This window comes from Panthera pardus, unplaced genomic scaffold (assembly GCF_024362965.1).
Source record: "Panthera pardus isolate Hobbes unplaced genomic scaffold, ASM2436296v1 HiC_scaffold_3, whole genome shotgun sequence".
Lineage (NCBI taxonomy): Eukaryota > Metazoa > Chordata > Mammalia > Carnivora > Felidae > Panthera > Panthera pardus.
In genome coordinates, this window is record NW_026526876.1 from 33,274,967 (window position 1) to 33,296,427 (window position 21,461).

Consider the following 21,461-nt stretch of genomic DNA (forward strand, 5'->3'; position numbering starts at 1 on the left):
GGAAGATACTGTTGGGTTGAACCTTACTTTAACCCATTTATTGAGCACCTGCTAGGGGCAGGGTCTGATCGAGGCCTTTCCTGACTTTCCCCATTCCCTCACTCTCTCTGTCAACAAGGTAGACTAGATTATTTCAGATTACAACAAACAACCTGCCTTTGCGACATTACTTTTTTTTTTTTAAGTTGATTTTGAGAGAGAGAGAGAGAGAGAGAGAGAGAGAGAGAGAGAATCCCAGGTAGGCTCTGCACTGTCAGAGCAGAGCACTGTGACGCTGGGATCCATTTCACAATCATGAGATCATGACCTGAGCTAAAACCACGCGTCCCGGGCTTAACCGACTGAGCCATCAGGCACCCCTGCGACGTTACTTTTTAAACGTCAACTTCCAGCGGCCCCTGAGGCTCAGTCGGCTGAGTGTCTGACTCTTGATTTCAACTCAGGTCATGATCTCGCTGTTCTTGGGTTCCTGTGTCCAGCTCCATGCTGGCAGTGTGGAGCCTGCTTGGGATTCTCTCTCTCTCCTCTCTCTCTCTTTCTCCCCCCAACTTGCACTGTCTTGGTCTGTCTCAAAAATAAATAAATAAACTTTTTAAAAAAGTGTATAAAAAAAAAACAAAACATCAACTTCCAAAGCCAATGAGATTGTGACCTCCATTAAGGCAGGGGCCTTGTCATAACCTTGTATTTCCAAAAGTCAACTGTCTGGCACATAGTAGGAGCTAAATAAATCATTGTTAAAATTTAAATAGTAAAAAGATGGTCTTAACCACACACATGTACACACAAATGGATACATGGAAAACTGAGGAAATCTGAGTAAGATCACTGAATCCTATCAGCGTCTATTTTATGTTGTGTTATTGACTGTGCTCAAGTTTTTCAAGGTGTTACCATTGGGGGAAAATGGGTAGAGGGGTACCTGGAATCTTTTTATTATTTCTTACAACTGCCTATGAATCTACAATTATCTCAAAATAAGTATAATCAAGAATGTCTTTAATATCAAGATAAAAAATAATATGTTTCCGGGGTACCTGGGTGGCTCAGTAGGTTAAGCATCAGACTCTTGATTTCAGCCCAGGTCATGATCTCATGGTCCATGGAATTGAGCCCCACATCTGGCTTGGAATTCTCTCCCTCTCTATTTACCCGTCCTCTACTGGCACACACACACACTCTCTCAAAATAAATAAAACAAACTTAAAATATTAAAAAAATATATTAAAAAAACGCCCACAATCAGAGGTGGTGCTGGGCCACCTGACCCGCCAGCTGATTCAATTCGGGTGGGGAGCTGGAGCCCCAGGCCCTGCCATGCTGGAGCGGTGCTCCACAGGTGTTCACGGAGGACCTGAGGACATGATGGTGGCATTGCACAGGTGGCTAACGGCCACTGGCTGAGGAAGCCACAGCAACTTCAAGGATATCACCCCTGACAAACTTCTCTTGGCCGTCAAGACCACAGTTTCCCTGGGGGCTATCTGCGTGGGAAATGTGCTTCAGCTCAGGACCAGAGCAATCATGGCCAAAGTCACTCAGTTTCTGAGTGACACCCCAGAGACTGCCTTTGTCCACTGTCATAGACAGTTTTCATCTGGGCTCCAGGCAGTGGCCATCATAGCTGGTGGCCTCACAAATGGGTGTTATGATATTGGCATGGCTTGTAGGTAAGAATTTCTTTCTGCCAGAGCTTACCAACCAACTTCTAACAATAAAACTAATCTTCATCTCCAAAAGCAAGCAAACAACAACAACCACAAAACACCCCACAATCAGGCACCACTACACAGCCTGACTAAAATAAAAGACTGACTTTATCAGATGTTGGCAAGGATGTTGAGCAACTAGACTCTCAAACGCCGCTGGTAGGAATGTAAAACGGTATGATCACTGTGAAACAGTCTGGCAGCTTCTTAAAATGTTAAACATATGCTTACCCTATGACTCAGCCATTCCTCAATTCTTGGAAATTTATCTAAGGGAATTCAAAGCTGTACACAAACATGTATAGCCGCTTTATTTTTATAGCCTCAAACTAAAAACAAACCATTGGCGGGTAAATGGATCAACAAACCATAGTTAGACCACATAATGGGATACTACTCAGCAATAAAAAGGAAAGAACTGTGGTACATACATAATATGGATAAATGTCAAGCTAATAATGCTGAGTGAAAAAATGCAGATGAAAAAGACTCTATGATTCCATTCATATAAAATTCCGGAAAATACGGGGGCACCTGGGTGGCTTCGTCGGTTAAGCCCAAAAGAAAAGGGTGCTTCCTAGGAATATGAACAGAGGGCAGGAAGGGATAGAAGACGCAGGAGCACAAGTAGCCTTTGGGAGGTGGTGAAGGATATGTGCGCTATCTTGATTGTGGCGATGTTCTCACGGTGTATACCTGGGTTAAAACTCATCAAGTTGTACGCTTTAAATATGGACAATTTATTGTATATCAATTACGTATCAATAAAGTCATTAAAAAAAAAAAGCACAGTTAAATAGCAATAACAATGTGTGCTTTGGGCAGGTGACAAAGTGTTTTGTGGTCTTGACAGCACCCAGATGAAGAAGGGAGCCAGGCACTATTTTCCTGGTTTCACAGATGGAACAGTGAGGGTGAGAGAGGTGACAGAGTTTTCCAGAAGCCACAGCACCAGGAAATAGGTGATCTGGGCTGGGGCCCATGCCTTAGGTTGGATTGGTTAGGGTTCAAAGCACTGGCATTAGTTCCCAACATATCTCAGCCATTTATTAGCTGGGCTCCTTATGTTACCTGTTTATATCTCCATTTTCTCCCTTTACAGCTCCTTCTATGGTGAAAAATAGCACAAGTACAAAAACACGCATAAAATACACAGTTTATTAGATAATTATAGAATGAACACCCATGTAATCATCACACAAGTAAGTCAAGAAACACTGCCAACAGGGGGCACGCTGTGAGGCCTCTCCTCAATCACAATCTCATCCCTGCACTAGCTCCTCCCTAGGTAACCACCACCGTCCTGGTTACTACCCTAGTCTGAGCCCACATGGGCTCCCTCCAGGATTACTGCAATATCTTTTTTTTTTTTTTTAACATTTATTCGTTTTTGAGAGACACAGAGACAGAGCATGAGTGGGGGAGGGTCAGAAAGAGAGGGAGACACAGAATCCAAAGCAGGCTCCAGGCTCTGAGCTGCCAGCACAGAGCCCGACCTGGGGCTCGAACTCAACGGACCATAAGATCATGACCTGAGCCGAAGCTGGTTGCCCAACCAACTGAGCCACCTAGATGCCCCTATTGCAATATCCTTTAAACTAGATCTCTCTTTTTTTTTTTTTTTTAACCCTTGCCCCCTTCCTTCTCAGCATAGCAGTTAGGATATTCTTTTAAGAGGCACCTGGCTGGCTCAGTGGGTAGAGTAAGTGACTCTTGATGTTGGGGTCATGAGTCCAAGCTCCACGTTAGGCATAAGCCTTACTTAAAAAAAGGTGGGGGGGGGGGGGATGTAAAAAAATAAAGTTGTCCTATTAAAAAATATATGTATTCCTTTTATTTTTTAATATTTATTTTATTTTTGAGAGACAGAGAGTACAAACAGGGGAGGGGCAGAGAGAGAGAGAGAGGGAGACATAGAATCCAAAGCAGATGCCAGGCTCTGAGCTGCCTAGTGCAGAGCCCAATGCGGGGCTTGCACCCATGAACTGTGAGATCATGACCTGAGCAGAAGTTGGATGCTTAACTGACTGAGCCACCCAGGGACCCTTATATACAGATATTCCTTGTAAAATACAAGTCAGATCCTGTCACTCTCTGTCCAAATCCTACAATGGTCCCCCCTTTCATTCTGAATAAAAGCTACTCTGTCCATCACTCCCTGTGCCACGTGGTCTCTTTACAGTTCCTTGAACAGGAAAATAGCAGACATGCTCCTTCACAGGGCTCTGGGTGTTCTCTCAGCTTCAAATGCCTTGGAATTGATCTGGAATGCTCCCTCCTAGCCACTTAACTGACCCCTTCCCCTCCACGTATTTGTTCAAATTTCTTTGTAATGAGGCTTCCCCCTACCATCCTATTTAAAGCTGCAACCTACTTGCCCTGTTCATTGCTGTTTTCCCTGATGAAATGTGAGCTACACAAGGCTTAGCATCTTTGCTTATTTCATTCATTGGTGCCCCAGTGTCTAGAATAGTACCCGGTACACTGCAGGCATTCAGTAAATATTTATTGAATAAAAGAACTAGAACGCAGTTTTTGGTGATAATCATTTCCTTGCTTTTCTTGGTAGTTTTTCCACCTTTGTGTATCCATTCTAAATAATATAATTTAGGTTTGTCTCTTTTTTTTCTTTAAATGTAAGGAAAGTGATTTGACTTTATATGTGATGTATCGGTTTTTTTAAACGTTTATTTATTATTGAGAGACAGAGCGTGAACAGGGAGGGGCAGAGAGAGAGGGAGACACAGAATCGGAAGCAGGCTCCAGGCTCTGAGCTGTCAGCACAGAGCCCAATGCGGGGCTCGAACTCACAAACCACAGGATCGTGACCTGAGCAGAAGTCAGATGCTTAACCCACTGAGCCACCCAGGCGCCCCAAGGTTTGTCTCTTTTTAACTCTATGTAAATTGAAACATCCTATATACACACCTTTTATGTTCCACTCTTTTGCTCAACATTATGTTTTTGAGATTCATTCGTGTCGTCGCATATGGCTGCAATTCATTCATTTCCCCCAGCTGTCAAGTTTTTCCTTGTATGAGCATATCACACCCCATCCAACCATTCAACTGTTGAAGGAAATTTGGACAATCTCCCATGTATCTCCTAACATGTATGAGATTCTCCTGGGTACATACCTAGGAGTGGAGCTGTATGGCCTTCATGTATGTGACTCTAGTTTTATGGGATAATGCCAATGGTTTCCAAGGTAGTTGAATCCATCTGCCCTCCTATCTGCAGTATGGTTATCTCTTTGGGCCTCAATTTCCCCTGCACCTCCTTTGTAAAATAAGAGGATTGGACTAGGGTATTTCTGAGGTCTCTTTTGGTTCTGATGTTCTGTGTTTCTGTGATCAAGGAGGCCTAAATAAGCAGCACTCATGGCTTCACAACCTCAAGGCAGGACCTAAGTTATTAGGGAGAGAGACAGACACAACCTGTGCTCGGGATGAGGCCTTCAAAGCCAACTAGGGTGAAGCACAGTCCTAAACTCTTAAGACTGGTGTCAAGGTAGAGACAGCTTCATGGAGGCTGACAATTCTCATTCATATACCATGACTCCTGTTTCTTTCTTTCTTTCTTTCTTTCTTTCTTTCTTTCTTTCTTTCTTTCTTTCTTTCTTTCTTTCTTTCTTTCTTTTTTCAGGCAGGGAGGGCCAGAGAAAGAGGGACAGAGGATCCTAGGACCTGAAGCAGGCTCTGTGCTGACAGCAGGGAGCCTGATGCAGGGCTGGAACTCACAATCTGATCTGTGAGATCACAACCGGAGTTGAAGTCAGACACTTAACTGACTGAGGCACCCAGGCGTCCCCATACCATGACTCCTGCTTCTGCCTGCCCTTGAGAGAATTTCCAAACACAGAGCGTGGCAAAGAGAGACAAGAAACAAAAATAATGGGTTCATTTAGAGAGAAGGTTAAAGACGTCAAGTGAAAGTCAAGGTTAAGTAATGTGGGGGGGGGGGAGGGGCTGTGTAGGTTCTGTTTTAGGATAAGAAGTGATAAAGTGGAGGAGTGCCTCCTGAAAGAGGAGGCAATTAAAGAGGAACACACCTGGTGAGCACGAGGCAGTGACAGTTTTTAAGACAGGGTGAGGGCAGAGTTGGGGGGGTGACTCTGGAAAGACGCTGGACAGGAGCTGGTTGGGCTGGCTGGAGAATGTTTCCTGAGCACAGAAGCTGGCTCTGGCTCTGGCCATACCTCCTTGGGGAGCTTACCCCAGGATACACGGGCTCTTGGCCCTTGGCTCCAATTAGAGACTGCTCAGTGCTGGGCAAACAGTGAATGCTGCAGGAGTGAGAACTTCCCTGGTTCCTCACAGGGTGGGTCATGATGGGCCTCTGCTGTAAGCCCTTGTCTCTGGTTGTCGCAAGGGGACAGGTGGGTTTAGAAGTGCACACTCAGGTAGACCCCATCTTGGCTGCATCTTCTCCCTCTTCCCCTGACTTCTACAATTTCCTTCCTTCCTTCACATGTTCTTTCCAGCATTTATTCAGTCATGTATACAGTGAGTGCCTAACGTGTGCCTAGCACCATGCTAGGCCCTGGGGATGCCAAAAGGAACAAGGCATGGTCCTGGGTCTTGAGGAGCTTCTAGCCAAGTTGGGGAGACTCACTGGATATGATTTCCTTTTCTTCCTTCTCACCTGCAGCAGGTGGTAGTGGACAGGGCAAGGGACCTGGCAGCAGAGGGCCAGTTGCCCATCTGCAAAATGATGACGCTTAGCTCAAGCGGTTGTTGTGAGGAGTATGCATTAGCACCCATGACTTTGACATAGTAGGTGCTCAATGAATATTAGCTAAAGTGGATTAAAATCCAGGAGGGAGCCACTGGATAGTCTAAGGCCACTGAAACTGTTGTGGTGTGCCTGAAATCCAGGCACGGAGATGGTGTCCATATCCTATCTCGGGGGGCATGGACTTGTCTTCCAGCTCGATCTAGAAGAGGAGAGAGGTGATTCAAATGGCAAAAACAGAGGCACCTGGGTGGCTTAGTCGGTTAAGTGTCTGACTCTTGATTTCGCCTCAGGTCATGATCTCACCGTTTGTGAATTGACCAATTCAGAGCAGAAGAGCCTCTGTGGGAACATGGTGGAGTAATGAGAGAGTATTTCCTGGGGAGGTTGAAGGCTGTGGGGAAGGACCTAGCACTGAACCACTCAGAGAACTGAAAAATCCCGGTGCTTGGCTGGCTCACGGACCCTTGGGCCAGCACCTCTCCTCCCCTCACTCCCTGGACAGTTCCTTTCTTGTTGCCCCCACCTGGGGCTAGTCACATTTGGGCCCAGCAATAACTATATGGGGGACTTAATCACTCAGCAAATATTTATTGATTGTTTATTATGTACCAGGCCCTATTCAATGTGCTAGAGACACAGCAGTGAACAAAGCAAAGAGCCTCATCTTCGTGCACATATGCAGGTATACGTGAAGGATAAATTGTTCGTAATGAAATTGCTGGGGCAAAAGAATGTGCATTTAAAATTTTTATCGATATTGCCAAATTGATGAACATTTCTTACAGTTTATGTTCTACCTGGGTGACTGTTTCTGGATGAGTTGTATCTTTCTAGCCAGAGGGATAATCAGGGCACCTGACTACAATCTTCCTGCTAGCCCCTGAAGACCTGGAATTTCTGTCCCCCAAGGCTAGGAGATGTTTTCTTTCTTTCTTTCCTTTTTTAAAAAATGTTTTAAATGTTTATTTATTTTTGAGAGAGAGACAGAGACAGAGTGTGAGCGGGAGAAGGGCAGAGAGAGAGAGAGAGGGAGACACAGAATCTGAAGCAGGCTCCAGGCTCTGAGCTGTCAGCACAGAGCCCATTGTGGGGCTTGAACCCCTGAACCACGGGATCATGACCTGAGCAGAAGTTGGATGCTTAACCGACTAAGCCACCCAGGGGCCCCTCATAAGAGATGTTTTCTTTACCTACTGAGAGGTGACACTTCCCTGAGATTTGTGATCTTTGGGGAGATTCTTGATAGGGTTGGAGCTCAATCCATAGATTGATTGTTGGTCAGTCTCCAGGACCAACAGGAGAGAGGATGTGAGGAGTTGTTCTTTGAAAAGGACCATTGAGAAGGAAGCAACCAGAAAGTGACATCATCAGGGATCACTTAGTTCAGGCATGGGCAGTGAGTGACTTTAGCTGACCCACTCCTGGCTACAGCTGAATTGGAGGAAAGAGGGCTTCCAAAAGTTTTTGTCCACAAGAATGTCGCAACACTGTTGCAGTGTGTCAGTGGGACCCAGAGTGCTTGGCAGTGGCTCAGGCATGGTGATTCTCTGCATACTGGGCTGACCCCTTCACCTGAGTTGATCAGTGCTCCATTGATACTCCTTCCTGGAGCTAGTTAGGCAGCTGTTAGGGTCCTGGAGCGGCTCCCGAGACCTTCAGGACTGGGGTGAAATCTCCAGAATGTCAGAGCAGTAAATATATGTCCTGGTTTTCAGGACTGCTTGATTTCAAATATTCTGCTCCACCTAATTCACCAGCACCTGTCAGACCGGGTGTCCCAGTTTTTGGTTTGGAAAATAGCCTGTCTCACAGGTAATGGAGAAGGAGGAGGCAACAGTTCATTCATTCCAGTGTGGAAGCTTCCGATGGTGGGTAAGGGAAAGGAGACCTGCAGAGATGACCCCAGCCTTGTGCTAGAACCTCTCCGTTGAATTCTCAGCTCCGCCTGGAGGTGAGGTGAGTGGGACGCAAAGCGATGTGACTGGCACCCACCTAGCCCCACCCGCTCACCTCATCCCCTGCCCTATCCCACATTGGCAGGTTTACCTGATCTCTCAGTCTAGCCCCACCGGCTCAATAGAGAGAGCCCACGTTCAAATGCAAAAGCAGTCTGCCATCGCTACGTAAAAAGCGGGTTTAAGCAACTGTGTTCAGTGTCACCAATTTTAGGAGGCCGGGATGCGGAGGTTAGTTTCTCCCAGGGGAAGAGAAGGAGACTCCAGGTCTCTAAAACTGTGCAACAGCCTGTTCTGCCAACCCTCCCCCTCACCCCCCACCACCGCTTCCTTCGGAGTGGCGGTCGGCCCAGCCCCTAAGTGATCAGGCCACGGCCCCCCGCCCCGTCCGTTCTCCTCCCGGCATAGCCCGGCCCATCTCCCCACCCGAGGCCCCGCCTCCGGCCCCGCCCCCGGCCCCGCCCCGGCCCTACCGGATCCGGAGAGGCGGTGCCCACCAGCCCTCCGGACGGACACGCCAGCTGGACTTCAAGTCCCAGCAGCCCCTGAGTCCCGCCTCCGGGGGCAGAGCTATCCCGGGCAGCAAATTCGGAGGAGCCTTGGCGCTCAGGCTAGGGAACGCGTGTGACCAATCGCGGGGCCGCTTGCGCCGTGTGCCGATGGGGGCGGGGAGAAGCCCGCAGGGGCCCGGACAAAAGCCGGCTACCCGGCGACTGCTGGAGGCTGGAGCGCTCCGGGCACTGGGCGGCGAGGCGGGGCCTGCGGAGGGAGCGCTGCGCACGGGCTTTCGCAGAAAGGTGAGTGGCGGGCAGCTGCTTTCGCGCGGGGTACTCCACCTGCCCGAGGAGCTTCCCGCCTCCCTCCCCCAACCCGGAACCGCTTTCCCCGGCGCCGTCTTGGTGCTCACGCGTCCTCCCTGCTTCTGCTTGGAAGTTTGTTTTTTTTTTTTTGGGGGTGGGGGGGGACTTCGCTTTAGGTTAGCCTTCGCTCGGAACCCCGACTGGTGGCAGCGTGTCGACCACCCCACCCCCACTCTCCCACATTCCAGTTTCAGGGAGTTTGCATAGGGTGTGCCGCCGCCCTGGCTTCTTTTCCCTCCGCTAAATTGCATTTGCACCAACCAGGCCCCTCTCACCCCCACCGGGGCCAGTCCTCGAGCCTCTTCGGGCTTTAGCGGGCCTCCCTCTTGTCCCCATCGGGGTCACCGGTGGCCACTCGCCCCACTCCTATCCGGGCTCGGGCGCTTCCTCTCTTTTTTTTGTGAAGAAGCGACTGAGTCCCGCGCCGAAAGTGGAGGGAGCGAGCCCGGCGCGTAGCCTTGGCGGGCCACGCGGCGCCGGGCTGTCCCAGGGTGCCCGACGCCTGGCCTCGCCCGCAAGGACCGGGCCGTGGAGCACCGGCGCGGGAAGGACCCTCCTCGCTCAGGAGGTGCCGTCGGGCCCAGCCTCTAAGCGACAGATGGCCGGGGTGCCCGTCTCCCTCCCACCCCTGGCGCTGACGCCTGTGCCGAGCCTGGCCAAGGCAAGGTCCCGGAGAGGGCTGAGGATGCTGCCGCCGCCCTCCTGTAGGGCCTGGCAGAGGGCCAGACCCAGCGCCTGCTGCCCTCTCCAACCTTGGCAGATACTGTGCAGTAGCGAGGAGTTCTGCCATTGGGTGGTCCCCAGGGTCGGCCTGGCAGGAGGATTTTGGAGAGGGGAGGAGCAGTGCATGGCACCAGTTTGGCCAACCAGCCCACGCCTTCCACCCACTAACTTTGCTCTGAGGTCTTTCAGCCCGCTCAGATCTTGGATTTCTGAAATACTGCTTGAGGAAAACCTGGTAGACCCCAGCTACCCAGGGCGGGGGTGGTAATTTTTATCTCTTAGAGAACTTCAGAAGCTTGGGCCAGATGACAGGAAGAGCCCTTGGAAACCAGGCAGCTGGTGTCTCCATCCCATTCTGACATGCTTGCTGCACTAGGGGGACCCTCACAGAATTCTGCCTCTTCCCTTTATTCCAGGAATTGCTTGTCCTCTTAAAAACAACCCTCCCCTCCAAAAAAAAAAAAAAAACAAAAACAAAAAAACACAAAAACCAGTCCTATGGATACTGACCTATAAAGGAGTGCTCTTTGTCTTTCCCGGGGGGAGACCCTAAGTAGCATCTCCAGTGGTTCCTCTGCACTGGCTATGTCCCAGGGATACATTCCTGGGAAACAGTCTGCTTTCATTCAGCCTTCCCTGTGGGCTGCTTCAGTTCTCAGTGGCTGCTGTGGATGAACTCAATCCTGGGTCACTCACCCTGTCTGCAGAAAAGACCCCATTCAGCTCATAAAGTCCTTCCCTTGAGGGGAGAGAGAGGATATGTGTGATGTGTGTGTGTGTGTGTGTGTGTGTTCAGGTTTCTCGGCATGATATCCCCCAAATGGTTTACATTTTACTTGTTATTAGGTGACAGTTCCTAGGGCCCCAGAGCGGACCCCTGGGGTCTTAGCTTTGTCCTAAAATCACCTATCACCAGTTCGAGAGCATATTCAGTTCCTGAGGAGGCAGCCTAGGACTCTGGGGGAGTGGATCCCCAGATCCAGATTGGTATACACTTTCAGCCGCGCTGTCACTACAGTAGATGCTCTTAACTGGTGGTCTGTGGTCATAATCATAAGCATCTTGAAATGAGGCGCACATTTTTCGGGGCTTTTCTTCATGCGCTCAGGAATCTGAGACCTCAAGTAGGTTAAGAGCCACTGCCCTAGAGAGACTTCCAAGACCCTTCTGAATGATTAATTTTGCGAATTTTCTCCACCGAGACCCCTCCCTGGGTTTGTGAGCCTTCTTTCCTGCATTTGGTGAACATGCAGAGACCAGATTCTTTCCCCATTTTATTCCATCATATAAATCCTGTCTTGGCCTTGAAAGGGCCTGCCCAGCCATCTACGCCAAAGTGCTCTGGTGGCATATCTTATTTTGGTAAGCTGGCAAATCTGTTCTATCCTATATCATCCCCTCGTTGTGTACACCCCCTGCCCCCCTCCAACCATCCTGTGGAAATGAACTCTTGTCTTGCCTGGGACTCAAGAAAGTTGTGATTTTCCAGCTGCAGAACAGGCCTTTTCTTACCCCTTTCCTTTGTCTGCTTTGGGAGGTGCCAGTTTTGAGGGGGTTGTTGTTCTGGTAGTGTCAGACTGTTCTCTGCTTGGGGAGGCTTAGCAAACTCCTGGAGTTTGTGATCACAGGTGCTTGATGTTTCTGAACCACGGAGCATGGCCAGCAGCTGCCGCCTCCTTTCCCTGCTTCATCTGCCCTAGGTTGCGCTCTGTTTGGGAAGGGGGTGGGGGCAGGTGTACCCATCTGATTTCAGGACCAGTTTTTCTGGTCTGAAGTCAAGAAGGTTGGGAAATAGAGCTGGAGTGGGTGGGGGGTGGGTGGAGGGCTGCAGGACCCAGGGGCTGGCTGAAGCATCACCTTTGGAAACTCTTGCTGAGGAGGAGCCGGAAGTCATCCCAGGGGAAGGCCAGAAAAGGGAACATCTCTTTTGAGCCCCTTCCCAGCTACCCCACTTTGGGCCAGACACCAGACTGAAAGCACCCATTGTGCTGAGTTGGAGACTAGCTGGGAGGCCGAGGGGGCCAGCCAAGCCGGTTGGGAGGGAGGTGGAGAGTAGCCTCTGAAACTTTGGCCTTCCCTGAGCTGGAGATGGAGACCCACCTTCCTGTGTGTATAAACCAGCTAGTCCCCCGGGTCTGCCTTCTTTTATTTGAACTTGACTTTTCTTCTCAGCAAATTCAGCAACTTCAGTTCTGGATCTCTGTGGAAGAGATTGGAGTGACTTTTCCTGATGAGGCCAAGTTCTTAGTCTGAATGACTTGGTTTCCTTTCCCTCCCCCTTCCCCTGATCCTCTCCCCAACTTGCTACCATGGGAGAATGGGTGTGTCAGGACAACGCGGTGGGGACGGAAAATGAAGAAATTGTCATCACAGACCCTTCTGTGAGGTGAAGAGGGGGACATGGCCTGGTCCTGGGAGAAATGGTCTTTTCTCTCGGGCTGACGAGTGTGGGGTTTTCTGGGGAGCAGGAATAAGAGTATTTGGGTTCAAGTCCTGGGTCCCCTGCTCATTTGTTTGGCTTTTTGGGCAAGGTATGGTAGCTCCTCTGAGCTGCTATTCCTCATCTAAGAAATAGGATTATGAATCTCCGTGTACCTCACAGGGTTCGTATGAGATGACTTCTATATCCATGTGACCTGGGATGACTGCTGCCTCCTCCCTCAGCTTCGGCTCAGCTAGAAGTGACCAGTACAGGGTGGTCCCCAGAGAGGCCTCTGTTTTGCTCTAAATTAGCAAACTGAGTGACTCAGTGGGGCGGGTGGGATGTACTGAAGGTCACAGTTTCCCTGCCCAGTGCCTGCTCTGAACTCGGGGGTGGGAGTCTAGTGTCCTGGGAGAAATGGACTCTGAGGTGACTCTCTGCTCCTTGAGGGTTTGATCCTGCCTGGGGTTAAGTAAACTCACCTGCCTGGCCTACAGCCTGATGGTGAGTGTAAGTGCGTGAAATGGGTGAGTCTGGATGTGGGGGAGACGAAACCTGTAGGGGGAGGGGAGTAAGGGCAGGATTGCATAATTCTGGCTGTGCGCCCCGTAGGTCACAGAACCAAAGGGTGTGTTTCAGTGTCTGTGTGGGACCTCGGGTGGGACCAGCACATGGGTTTGGGTCATACCACTGGTATTCCTGTCTCCCCAGCCAGCTGCCTTTGGCTCCAAGATGAATGTGAGCTGGTTTGTCGAGAGGAAGTAGAGACAAGGTTGAGGCCAAGAGACCTGGGGAACATGCCACCTTTGTTTATCTCCACCTTCTCTCTCTCTTCACTTCCTGATCCTCCTTCCCTGATGTCAAAAGTGCTCATTGAGTGGGAATGCAAACTGGTGCAGCCGCTCTGGAAAACAGTGTGGAGGTTCCTCAAAAAATTAAAAATAGGCCTACCCTATGACCCAGCAATAGCACTGCTAGGAATGTACCCAAGGGATACAGGAGTGCTGATGCACAGGGACACTTGTACCCCAATGTTTATAGCAGCACTTTCAACAATAGCCAAATTATGGAAAGAGTCTAAATGTCCATCAACTGATGAGTGGATAAAGAAGATGTGGTTTATATACACAATGGAATACTACTTGGCAATGAGAAAGAATGAACTCTGGCCTTTTGTAGCAACGTGGATGGAACTGGAGAGTGTTATGCTAAGTGAAATAAGTCAGGCAGGGAAAGACAGATACCATATGCTTTCACTCATATGTGGATCCTGAGAAACTCAACAAAAGACCAGGGGGGAGGGGAAGAGGGAAAAGTTACAGAGAGGGAAGGAGGCAAGCCATAAGCGATTCTTAAATACTGAGAACAAACCGAAGGTTGATGGGGGGTGGTGGGGAGGGGAAAGTGGGTGATGGGCATTGAGAAGGGCACCTGTTGGGATGAGCACTGGATATTGTTTGGAGACCAATTTGACAATAAATTTCATATTAAAAAAAAAAAAAAAGAAGAAGTGCTCATTGAGATCTCGCTTCCTTCCCTCCTGCTGGGCCAGTCCTCCTTCCGCCTCCTGAGAAGTGCTGAGATCTGGTCTTACTGTCTGGGGGCAGCTGGACACGGGTCTCTTCCCCTGCCCACCAGCTCCTGTTCCTCCCAACAGGTAGAGCAGGTCCCTCTGCGGCCATGTCGGCCAAGGCGATTTCGGAGCAGACGGGCAAAGAACTCCTTTACAAGTTCATCTGCACCACCTCAGCCATCCAGAACCGGTTCAAGTATGCCCGGGTCACCCCTGACACAGACTGGGCCCGCCTGCTGCAGGACCACCCTTGGCTGCTCAGCCAGGTGAGCCCACCCTCCCCAGGCCCTTCTTCCGGGCCCAGGGTCAGAGGAATAGAGACGGTCGGTTTGGTGGAGATGTCCCACCGGGGCACACGATGGCAGACTGCCCACATCAGTGGGCAGTGTGCAGTGGGCTGAGCGGGATTTTGTGTTCGGCTCCGGGCCCCACGTGTTGAGACGCCCCAGCAGGGAACACAGCGCAAGGGCTTGGAGCTTGACTGACTGGAGTCCAGACCAAAGCTCTCTGTCGATTAACCGTGTGGCCTGGAGCAAGCTGTTTTACCTCTTTTGAGTGGCAGATTCCCCATCTGTCAGATGGGCGGAACACTCACCCTGTAAGCTATAAAGATTAGCAATAATGTCTGGAAAGCATTTGGTGTGCCACCTGGCACTTGTAGGTGCTCAGTAAAAGTGGGTGTGGGCTCCACTCACCCCAAGTACAGCATGTTAGGAATGTGTTCGGGCCATGAGGAAGCGTGCTGCGGACTTTGTGTGGCAGCCAGCCCAGAGTAGAGGCTCCTCTGTCCGGGTCCCTGTGGGACCATTGTTGGGAGGCAGAGACTTCTTGGGCAGGGCCAGGAGAGCGGGTTCTGGGGTGCACGTTCCCTCCCAGCACAAGGTAGCCCACCCACGAAAGGAGCTGCCTCGGGAGGTGGCGCATTTCCTGGCTGGCAGCATGTGAGCAGTGCTTAGGGTCTGCTTGCTGGGCCTGTAGACGGGGTCAGGCCCAGGGATGGGATTGACCAGAACTCTAAGGTCCTTGGTCACCACAAGGCTCTGTCCCCCTGTTCTTCCTTTTGGAACACAGGTGCTGGTCCATATTCTGAGGGCTTCATGGTTTAGTGGAGCTAAGATGTCGCATAGGGAGGGTAGGGAATCACTCATGCGGCAGGTATGTGGTAAGTATCTACACTGTGCCAGGCCCCATTCGGGGCACGGATGGCTCCAGATTCCTGGATGTCAAAAGAAAGGTATAGGCTTGGATAGGTGAGAAAAGCTTCTAGGAGTTGACACTGAAGAACGGATGGGTGGATAGGAAGCCATGCAGGCTGTCCTGTGCTTCGGGTCCCCAGACTGTAATCTCTTACTCTCCCGTTTCTTTCCTTTCCCTCTTGTTCCAGAACTTGGTGGTCAAGCCAGACCAGCTGATCAAACGGCGTGGAAAGCTGGGCCTCGTTGGGGTCAACCTCACTCTGGAAGGCATTAAGTCCTGGCTGAAACCACGGCTGGGACAGGAGGCCACCGTGAGTACGGCTATAGGTTGGGGTGGAGGTGCTGTGGGAACAGAAGTGGATGTGGTCATCTCCAGATGAGCAGCCCTGTAGGCTCACTGCCTACTCGGCCACACTGTGGCCTGGGGAAGGCCACACTGCAGCCTTGGGTCCCGCAGAGCTGCCTGGTAGCAGGGCCAGTCTTGGTGCTCGCTCCCAGCTCTGCCATCAGCGAATGGCAAGATGGGCTGCAAAAGTAACCCCAGTCCAGTTCATGGCCAGGTAGAAACGGTCTGTTATTGGTTTGTTTGTTTATTTAGAGAGGGAGAGCGGGCGCGCAGGTGGGGGAGGGGCAGAGGAGAATCCCAAGCAGGGTCCACACTGTTGGTGTGGAGCCCGACGTGGGGCTCCAACCGCGAGATCGTGACCTGAGCTGAGGTCGGACACTTAACTGACTGAGCCACCCAGGCGCCCCGGAAATGGTTTGTTTCTTTAACAGACCCATCACGGAGATGAGACTCTGAGGCTCATTCTGGGAAGTCCTTTCTTTTCCGTTTCCAGAAAGGGCACAGCAGCTTGTCGTGACGTGTATGCCTAAGAGGGCCGGCAAGAAAAAGTTGCAGAAGGCAGGTGCAGAATCTTTTAGGCAGAGACATTATTAGACCAAGAGCCGAGGATGAGACTGGTAACACTGAAGAGGAAATTCAGTTCTTGGCTTCCCCCAGCTTGGTGATTAATGTCAACTCTGTAGATGAGAGAGCTGAAGTGAAATGTGGTTTAGGGAGGCTAGGAGAGGCTCAGAAATAAAATTGCACTTCTTTTCCTTTTTACTCCTGGACGGGACTGGAGAACAGGCGAGGGGGAGCGGGCTGAGGCGGGCCTGAGGCCGGGAAGGGTGTGCTGTCCATGCGCAGCTTTGCCCCATCTTGGGTGACTGTCACCAGGGCTGAGCTGTTCTCTTCTTTGGCCGTCCTGGAAGCAGGGTGAGGATGACAACGAAGCTGTCTTCCTCTCTTCCTGGGCTCTCTCCAATCAGCTCTTTGTGGTAGTTTCCCAGTTTTTGGCTCTTGAACTAAAGAGGACCTCTTAAACTCGTATGTGGACCTGGGGCCGGAGGGATCTCTACTGGCCTTTTTGCTTGCAGGCCTTTGGCGAGAGGATGGCAGGACTGGGGGCTGAGTGGTGTCCCCAGAGAGGTCCTTGTGTTCTTTCTCCTCAGCTGCTGTTGGGAGGGGGCTGTCAGCCGTGTTGGGGCCGGCAACAGTGTCCGCCTCGGCAGAAGCGGCTCATTACCTCTGAGGGATCACTGTCTGGTCCCTGACTCAGCAGTGACGCACACGGGCTGGGGGGGGGGGGGGGGGCTTTGAGACACTCTGGGATGAGGGCTGTCTCGCCTCGGCAGCCGCCAGGGACCCACTCAAACTGATTAGCTCTGCAGGCCTGTTGTCCTCAGCCAGGAAAGTGTGCGTGAAGTTTTCCCCGTCAAGCTCTCCCTCCCCCCGCTCCCCCCCATCCCTGCTGTTCCCAGGCCCAGACTTCTGTCCTTGGGCTGGGTCTCTCTGCTTGAGCTCAGGGATGGAGAGCCTTGATTTGTCTGTGCTCTTTAACTTGTGCTACTGATGGCAGGAGGGAGAGGAGTCCTGATGTCTGTGCTGTGGGGGCGGGGGCAACATTTGTTAGCCCAGCTCATTTGTCACCCTCCAGAGGAGGCAGAGAAAGAACATGTGAGGTCAGTACACTGCAGTGTGGCTGGCAGTGGGTGAAGGAGTATCTCGTGAAGACTTCTTCAGCTTAGGGTCTGTGACCCCATTGCCCTGGTTTCTGGAAAATCTCTCTCTGCCAGATGTCGTGGCAGTAGTACCTGAGCCCCGGCTCCGGTGGGACAGCCAAGTAGAGGGAGCAGAGGGCAGTCCTCCTGCCCTGGGGGACAAGACCCGCTGGTCCATCTAAGCTTTATTTTTCTCAATCTCAATAGGTTGGCAAGGCCAAAGGCTTCCTCAAGAACTTTCTGATCGAACCCTTTGTTCCCCACAGTCAGGTATGTGTGACGTGGCTCCAAGCCGGGTCTTCTCCCCCACTTTGTGTTTGTCGACTCTAAAATGATGAAAGGAGAAATCAAGCTGCTGGAGAAAAATGAAAAGGACCAGACTCTCTGAGGGTCTGAGGGTGCCATGGAGCAGGGAGTCCAGAGATGAAGGGAAAGGCTTAGTTTGTAGCAGGGAGGAGTCAGGGCTGGTAACAGGGGGCTTCTCGGTGCTGGGATGAGAAAGACTTGAAGGCAGGCACCCTCCCCCAGATCGGGTCACAGTGGCTGAGTCTGGACTGTCAGTTAGGCAATGGCCTCTGCTCTCCTCTTGTCCCTGAAGGGAAAACAGTAACTTTTTACATTTATTTATTTTGAGAGAGAAAGGGAGACAGAATCCCAAGCAGGCTTCCCACCGTCAACGCAGAGCCTGCCTCAGGGCTCAAACTCACGAACCGGCTCATGACCTGAGCCGAAACCAAGAGTCAGATGCTTAACTGACTGAGCCACCCAGGCGCCCCTTTACTAGGGTTTTAGAAATGCACCCAAAGGGGTTGGGCTTGCCAGTTCAGTGCCCCTCCCCCACGTGGTACTGTCTTCCCCTGCAAGGCGGAGGAGTTCTACGTCTGCATCTATGCGACCCGAGAAGGGGACTATGTCCTGTTCCACCATGAAGGTGGGGTGGACGTGGGCGACGTGGACACCAAAGCCCAGAAACTGCTCGTTGGCGTGGACAAGAAACTGAATGCTGAGGACATCAAGAAACACCTCTTAGTCCACGCTCCTGAAGAGAAGAAAGAGTTGAGTGAGAGGGAGGGCAGGCAGGTGGCAGTGGGGGAGCGGGGAAGGTCGAGAGCTCCGGACACAGGGCAGGGAAAGCAAGGTGGTCTTCCCTGTGTGGGCATCCGCTGCCCTGCCCCAGCGTCTGGGTGAGAGGGAAGGCACAGCGCCTCCCTGTCCCAAGGAGGGGAGCAGGGGGCAGACAGGAGGCTGGCTCAGACTGAAATATGCCGTAAGCATCCCTCACCCCACTGGCCCTGTCTGTCTGGTACCAACACCTCCGGCTGCATGCCTGACAGCTCCTTTCCGTCTCAGTGGCTGAAGAGTGATGTCCAGGGAGCAGGGCTTACAGAGGGAAGCGAGAGGTTGGCAGGGCAGGCTTTGGGAAGAGGAGCTGTCAGTAAGAGATGGCCGTGGGGAGAGGGAGGTTTGGGACGTGCTGCCGAGCCTGTTGCCCCTCCCTGAAGATTGACCGTCTCTCTCTCCCTCCCCGCTCTAGGATTCTGGCCAGCTTTATCTCTGGTCTCTTCAATTTCTATGAGGATCTGTACTTCACCTACCTCGAGATCAACCCCCTTGGTAACTGGCTCTGCTGGCGTGGGCCTGGGCAAAGGACAGTTATAACAGGGTCTCAGTGCCTGTGGTAACCCTGGCCTTGACGTTCGACACACCAGACCCCCCCCACGCGTAGAGGGCACTGTCGGGTGTGCGGTGTGTAGAGGGATGTCTGGGCTCGTGGAGTGCAGTCTCTCGTTTCTGAGCTCTCAGAAGACAACGATAATTCCTGTTTAACCACCTCCAGCTTTCTTTGCTCTTATTTTGTTCTGTGATGGGGAAGTCCTGATTTTGATCTGACTCTGCTTAGTGGCTATTCCTGGCAGGGGTTAGGCTGTTCTCCCAGGACCTGGGCTGCCCCTTCACTGGTCTGACCGTTCAGGCTCTTCTTTCCTCTTCAGGCCCTTGGAGCACTCCCCAGGAATTGGTCAATCATTGATCCCCAAGCTGGGAAGATCTTGGTCCAGGCCCCTCAGGCTGTGAGGGAGGCAGGTGGCGTGAGCTGGCTCTGGCCAGGGCTGTTCAGGGCAAAGTCCAGATTCCAGATTCCAGCTGGGGATGCAACCCCTCTAATGGACCAGATGGCTGTTTGCTGACTTCATTAGTTAAACGACCCAGGGGTAAAGGGAAGATGGATGTCCAGTTAATGGGCAGTAAATGAATCCTGCTGGCTGGGGGCTCAGTGTACCCAGTGGTTTCCCACTCCCACAGGCAACTAAGGCTTCTCCTGGCCAACCTCGAGAAACCCAGATATATACACCTAAGGGTTGGGGTCGGGGTGGGGGGCCTCCCAACAGCAGCTCGTACCTTAACACTTTATGTTTTAGTGGTAGGGCTGTGGATGGGTGAATGGTTAGATATTTAAGGCATGGAGTGTCGCTTTTCAAAAAATGTTAAAAAATTGCCAGGGCAACTAAACACGACATCCCTGTCACATTACCTGTAAGTCAGGGAGGGAGGAGAGTGGTCTTAATTAATTTATTTCTCTTCTAACGGGGGAAAAGCTGTGTGGAATGGCCGTCCGGTTTCTTGCAGAGCTGGGCAGTTGTTAGGTCTGGGTGGGACCTCGGGAGGTGGTGGTGGGGAAGCCTGTGGAGGGGTTTGGAGGTTGGTGGTAGACGCCTTTGCCGGGGGGCTGGCATCTGAGTACCTCTGCTTTTCTCACAGTTGTGACCAAAGATGGCGTCTATGTCCTTGACCTGGCGGCCAAGGTAGATGCCACAGCCGACTACATCTGCAAAGTGAAGTGGGGTGATATAGAGTTCCCTCCTCCCTTCGGGCGGGAAGCTTATCCAGAGGTAAGGCTGGCTGCTCTGGGGAGGAGATGGAACATGATGGGGACCTGGGGGAGGGTGACTAATCTCAGAGGAGCATCGGGCCCCCCTTGTGCGCTGTTTATTTGGCAGGAAGGGAAGGTCGAGAGCCATTTAATTTTCTTAAAACCCCCAAAGGAGGTGGGGGTGGGAGTCAGCCAAGCCTCTGAATCCCGGCCAGAAATCCTTTTAGACTTCTCTCTCAATCAACCTCCCTGGGCTCTTAACTTGATTTGTTGATAATTCCGAGTGGATCTTGCTCATCCTGCCGGGGGAAGGTAGTTCTCTTGGCCACTTGCTGAGAATTTTAATTGCTCTTTCCCACCACATCATCTGAGAGGTCTTCACAGCAGGATTAGGCCTGTGAGTCATAACCCAGGCCAGGGCAAGAGGTTGGGCCGGAAGAAGGGGCGTGTGATGAACCAGGCAGGCAGACACTGGGATTGGGGGCTGTTTAGAAGCAGGGTGACCTAGTGAGACCTGGGACTTGGGCAGAGGGTCAGGGACTTGAGGACAGAGAGAAAGGAGTTGGGAAGTTTGTCCCCAGGCAGCGACTGTGGCTATGGGTGGTTCTGGTCCTTGAGGACATCATCGTGTTTTGTCCCAGGTACATAGGACCCTGCACAACCCCTCTCCCTGACCCTCTTGAGACAATGGAGGACCGCTTCATGTGTCTTCAGGGAAAGGGACAGGGTCCCAGGTGCTGGGACCTGGTGAAGGGGGTATCCCCAGGACCCACCTGTTGCTGTCTGGTCCCTAGGAAGCTTACATTGCAGACCTGGATGCCAAAAGTGGGGCGAGCCTGAAGCTGACCTTGCTGAACCCCAAGGGGAGGATCTGGACCATGGTGGCCGGAGGTGGTGCCTCTGTTGTGTACAGGTGACTGAGGGGCTACTGAAAGGATGGCAGTTGGGCCTACCCCGAGTCCATGTGCGCACAGCCTAGATCAGATTGCCTTACCTTGGAGTGGGGATGGGGGGGGTCTTCATCTTCTCCCCTTGGCGTAAAGCAGGGCTCTGGTAAAAGCCTGCCCTGTATGTACACTGTCCCCTGCAACTTTCTTACTTAAAAAAATTTTTTTTAATGTTTATTTTTGAGAGAGAGAGGCAGAGCACGAGCGGAGGAGGGGCAGAGAGAGGGAGACATAGAATCCAAAGCAGGCCCCAGGCTCTGAGCTGTCAGCACAGAGAGGGAGAGCTAGAATCCCAAGCAGACTCTGTGCTGTCAGCAGAGTCCAACGATCCCATGAACGGTGACACTCTGACCTGAGCTGAAGTCAAGAGTCAGACATGTAAGCGACTGAGCCACCCAGAAGCCCCTTGTTTATTTTTATTTTT

General features: G+C 51.6%; 1 protein-coding gene across 3 annotated transcripts in view; it reads left to right on the forward strand.

The window, feature by feature from the left end:
- The first annotated feature begins 5,639 nt into the window (after positions 1-5,639).
- Positions 5,640-21,461, forward strand: part of ACLY (ATP citrate lyase) — a 48,641-nt gene continuing 32,819 nt past the window's right edge. For 2 of the 3 annotated variants that reach the window (XM_019435436.2, XM_019435437.2), the window contains exons 1-8: positions 9,067-9,198; positions 14,064-14,245; positions 15,364-15,486; positions 17,429-17,491; positions 18,086-18,276; positions 18,756-18,835; positions 19,979-20,109; positions 20,885-21,003. In XM_019435436.2, the coding sequence (XP_019290981.1) occupies positions 14,087-14,245; positions 15,364-15,486; positions 17,429-17,491; positions 18,086-18,276; positions 18,756-18,835; positions 19,979-20,109; positions 20,885-21,003 (866 nt within the window). In that variant the 5' untranslated portion in view covers positions 9,067-9,198; positions 14,064-14,086. Of the gene's footprint in view, positions 5,650-9,066; positions 9,199-14,063; positions 14,246-15,363; positions 15,487-17,428; positions 17,492-18,085; positions 18,277-18,755; positions 18,836-19,978; positions 20,110-20,884; positions 21,004-21,461 lie in introns of those variants that run through there. The other variant, XM_053893227.1, reaches the window with a different exon arrangement.